Raw genomic sequence first — 4653 nt, forward strand, 5'->3', positions numbered from 1 at the left:
CACAAATTCATCATTGTAATTGTGTTTTCATTTTCGAACTATACATGGTCTCATAAATGCTGGCCAAAAGGTATTCCCAGATTCTGAACACAGATTCTGCGTAAGACATATGCTCCAAAACTTCAAGTCTGCAGGGCATAAAGGCGAAACATTAAAAAATGACCTGTGGGCCATTGCCAGGTCAACTTGTGTTCCAAAGTATGCAAAAAAATATGGAAAAACTCAAGGTGGACAGTGAGGTTGCTTATGCATGGATTGAGCAGCTTGATCCAAAAACATGGATTAAGGCTTTTTTCTCTGAATTTCCTAGGTGTGATATGTTGTTGAACAACCACTCTGAAGTGTTCAACAGGTACATTAGCTTTGTTTCTTGACATTTATTTGCTTCATTAACATTCGGTCGTTCATTTCTCTTATCACTTATGAGCTTTCTGTTATTGTTTGCTTCAGTTACATTCTCGATGCTAGGGAAATGCCTTTCTTGTCAATGCTTGAATCTATATTTTCAAAAATAATGCAAAGAATAGAAAGCAAGCAGAGAGATGCTTCCAAATGGACGGGGAGGATCTGTCCGAAAATCAGGAAGAAATTGGAGAAATTTATTGAATGGAGCAATGAATGTGGTGTCAAACCAGGTGACAAGGGATTAACTTATCAATGCCTACAAGTTGTAGACTAGGGTTTTTGGTCGGAAGTAGAGGGCAAGTAGATCTCGAAGGTTTCAGCCGAAAAGTACTCGACGATGTGAAAACTAGGGTTTCGTGAGACAATGAATCGATGCTTTCTTTGTCCCTCGACTCCCCCTTATATAGGAGGCGGAGCCGAGGGATTCGTAATACACAAGTTACAGAGTCCGGGAGGGTTTCCAACCCATCCCGCAAGATTACAAGTAGTATTTCCTAATACAACTCTAGCTTTCCTTAATAATAACTTGGGCTTCCGATTCTTCTTATTCTTCGAGTCGTGGGCCTTCAGTAAACCCCGGGTACCATCTTCGGCAGGCCCATTGGGGATGCCTATGTCACCAGGTGGTAACTACAAATACTCAGTCAATACACACGAGAGTGAGCAAATCTATAATGTAGATATGCAGGCCAGAACTTGTGATTGCAAGAGATGGCAACTCACCGGCATTCTGTGCCATCATGCTATAGCTTGCTGCAAAAAGGATAGAATTAACCCTGAAAATCTAGTCCATGGCTGCTATACTATTGACACATACATAAAAGCTTACGCATTCAATTTGGCACTTCTGAGGGGAAGAGCGTTTTGGGAAAAGATGAATGGGCCCAGTGTTCATCCACCTTTGTTCACAAAAGTCATGGGTAGGCCTAAGAAAAATAGAAAAAAGGCACCCGAAGAGAAACTAAAGCATGGAGTGAAGATATTCACCAAGTCTGGAGTGACTATGCACTGTAGTATATGTGGGAAAGCAAATCATAATAAGAAGGGTCATGCAAAATGGGTACAATCGCAGCCTCGAGAGATTCAGCAAAATAGTGCAAGAGAAAATGAGGAAGAGGGCATTCCTTACATTCTTCAGGTACATGACTAATTATTTGCATTGGGTACAATCACAGCCTAAAGTTTGGCATTTCTTATATTTACCTAGGCTTGGAATATAACAGTTATGACTAACTTATTTGCATTGGGATGCAGCATGTTTACCCACACACTCAGAATCCTTCACTAGATCCAACCAGAGATGTGAATAGCATGGTGTACAACATGGCGCAAGAGGTTTGTCCATTTTCTATTTTCATGTTGTAACTAGTCCAGAGAATGTTGTTCAGATAGAATGTCTTCATTTGTTTGCATAGATCCAACCAGAAATGTGAATTTCTATTTGTTTGCAGGACATGAATAATGTGCCAATTGCAAGAGTTCTTGGTCCTCTTCCAGAAAATGCCTTCATCGTCTCTGCTCGAGATAGCATTCCACAAGCAAGACAGAGAGTAACAACTTCTACAACTAGAGGCAATCTGATGGGAAGAGGAAGAGGGAGGAGTACTGCAATCAGGGCACAAACAAGGTCTGCACCAACAGCTCAACAACAAAGCAACGCTAGAGGTAGAGGAAGAGGAATTAACCTGAGCAAGAAGAAAAGGGATGTTGTTGCTACTACCAGTGGTAATGTACAAGATGGACCTACTGTTGTCTCCAGAATAACAAGTAATACAAGATCAACTACAACTACTATTGATACAGCTAACAGGAATAGAGCCTACAACATAGGCCCTGGGAGTGCTTTTTACCTTTTATTTGGTGATGATCAGCAGCCAAGAGCAAGTGAGATACCAGATCTCAATTCTCAAGCCATCCCTGATCTCAACTTGCATGATTTTGGTCTGAGCCAGAATGCCACACAAGTTGGTAAAAATGATGTACTCTAGTTGCTGCTACTTCCTTTCCAATTTTCTTATGATGTTGAGCAAAGTCTGGTTTCCTTATTGATGATTTATGAATGTATATCATACATATATGAATTAATTGTGATAGATGAATTTATATGGAGGCCTCATGTATATGATACATATATGGATTACTTGCATTTTACCTGATGATAAAACAAGCACAAAATAATTGTGACAAACAGACAGATAGAAGCATACTTGCAATTCTTATTCCTCTGTTTCATTTGAACACACAATTTACATCACACAAACCCCCTGACAGATAGGAGCATAAATGGCCATACAAACTGCTACAACTGTTACATATGTCATCTCCTTCCTATCCCTCATTTTTATGTCTTCCCTCCATTTTCTTCTTCTCCGACTTCTCATTCTGCAACTGAAGTTCCAGTTCACATATCTTCCTCACATGTTCCAGATCCTCTTCTTCCTTTTCTATTGAATTTACTAGAGCAGCACACTGGTTCTTGTACCTCTATTGAGCACCATCAGCGTCCTGCAGTTTGTCCTACGAAAAAAAGATAAATGCAAGATCATATTTTCCCTGAAGTCATTAATTTAGAACACTGACATCGAACTGAACCCACAAACAAGATTCAGAAGGGTCGTTTCAGCAGATTGTTTGTTACCTGATGTAATGGCACCTGATCCTAGCATTTCAGCTTATGAGTATTATTGTGCCCATTGTTTCCCATGAGCCTGAAAGTTAGAGGATTACAAGAGGATGAAGGCCTGCCAAACTTATTGGAAATCTCCCTTCTCCTATCATGGAGAGACTCATATACATGCAATAGAACGCATCATGCAGCACTGGTATTCAGGCCGAATCATTTGGGAATCAAGAAAGGAATATAGTAGTGGAGTAGCATGTGTAATCCACATCCAATCATCCAACGCTAACGATGATTACTACTACAACCAATCATCATTCTTCTTACCTGTTAATTAGTCATGGCCAGTAAATTAATTCAGAATATGATGTAGTGGGATGAACTCACCTTCAGTCAACCGAGACGGTGGCTTGTGGGTGGTGGCGGCGACGTCACCGTCGGAATCCCATCCTACCAAACCTCTGCTGTCAGCTTCTACTCCTCGTCGTCGACCTTGTCGTTCCGGCCACCGATGGCCTCGGGCTGGAGCATGCCAGAGCGCACAGTCGAGCCCATCTTAGTACCTTCGTCGCCCTTGCCGGCGGCGCCCTCCCCTCCCTCGCTGACCTCGCCGGCGGCGCCCTCGACGCTCGTCCGTCAATCACCGCCCTCACCGCTCGCTATATCCGCTGTTGGCTCACGATTTGGGGATTTCCTACGCATAGACAGTGAAGGGTAACATTCCACTCATAAAAATATACAGGGTCTTTCTTGCAAATACAGATGAGACATCATTAGCCACCGTGGCAGTACACATGTCGGCACTAGATTGGTTAGGACCAAATTTGCACGGATTAGTAAGTTGGTGGACGGCAGGTGCTCCTCTTTCAACTTAGTGGACTAATCTGCACGTCAAGGATAAGTTCTAGGACTAACAGTGCATATATCTCTTATTCAAAGTTTACGTTGAAGGATCAAATAATGTTGAGACATGTATCAAAGAAAGATAAAGAACTTTCAAAAAAAAGAATCACCAGAACGCTATCCATTCTCAGTTCCACTACTCAAGTACGTTGTTACCAATAGCCTGGAAAAAGTAGAGAAACCCTCTTTAGTACCGGTTCCAAAGGGCATTTAGTACCGGTTTTGGAACCGGTACTAAAAGCCTCCTATCTTTAGTACCGGTTCCTTACCTTACGAACCGGTACTAAAGGTGCCTCCACGTGGGCACGGAGGAACCGCGGGGCTGAAAACACGAACCGGTATTAAAGCCTATTTCGTTTAATTTTTTTATCCATTTTTTCTAATTATTTTTCACACCCTCTTTTTTTTCACTCTTTTTTTTATTTTTTTCGGAATTTATAGTCTCTAACTACACTTAGTCTCTAACTACACTTAGTCTCCAAGTGCTTCGCGCGCATGTATGTGATAGTAGTATCATATCAATCCTATTAACATGTTGGTCGATGTCACACTAATTTATCGTTTAAATTCCAAATAATTCTTTTAATAAACAAAAGTAATGATGAAAATTCCCAATAATTCGTTGAATAAATAAATAAACTTTTTTAATTATTATTTTTTAAATTATTTTTTAAAATTTTATTATTTTTGGCAAAACCTAAAACTTGAAATTTTGAAAATCTTAT

The 4653-nt window shown here is 40.7% G+C and overlaps 1 protein-coding gene and 1 long non-coding RNA gene across 2 annotated transcripts; one reads left to right on the forward strand and one right to left on the reverse strand.

Moving 5' to 3' along the window:
• The first annotated feature begins 404 nt into the window (after positions 1 to 404).
• Positions 405 to 2523, forward strand: LOC127326456 (uncharacterized). Its single transcript, XM_051353312.2, has 4 exons — positions 405 to 635; positions 1029 to 1543; positions 1660 to 1740; positions 1857 to 2523. The coding sequence occupies exons 1-4, from the start codon at positions 473 to 475 to the stop codon at positions 2391 to 2393; spliced, it is 1296 nt and encodes a 431-aa protein (XP_051209272.2). The 5' UTR covers positions 405 to 472; the 3' UTR covers positions 2394 to 2523.
• A 76-nt stretch (positions 2524 to 2599) lies between these two features.
• Positions 2600 to 3742, reverse strand: LOC127326457 (uncharacterized). Its single transcript, XR_007867860.2, has 3 exons — positions 3413 to 3742; positions 3044 to 3113; positions 2600 to 2922 (listed from the first exon to the last, which is right to left on the reverse strand). It is a non-coding gene; the product is annotated as an uncharacterized lncRNA (long non-coding RNA).
• Between the last annotated feature and the right edge of the window lie 911 nt (positions 3743 to 4653).

Source organism: Lolium perenne, chromosome 6, assembly GCF_019359855.2.
Source record: "Lolium perenne isolate Kyuss_39 chromosome 6, Kyuss_2.0, whole genome shotgun sequence".
NCBI lineage: Eukaryota > Viridiplantae > Streptophyta > Magnoliopsida > Poales > Poaceae > Lolium > Lolium perenne.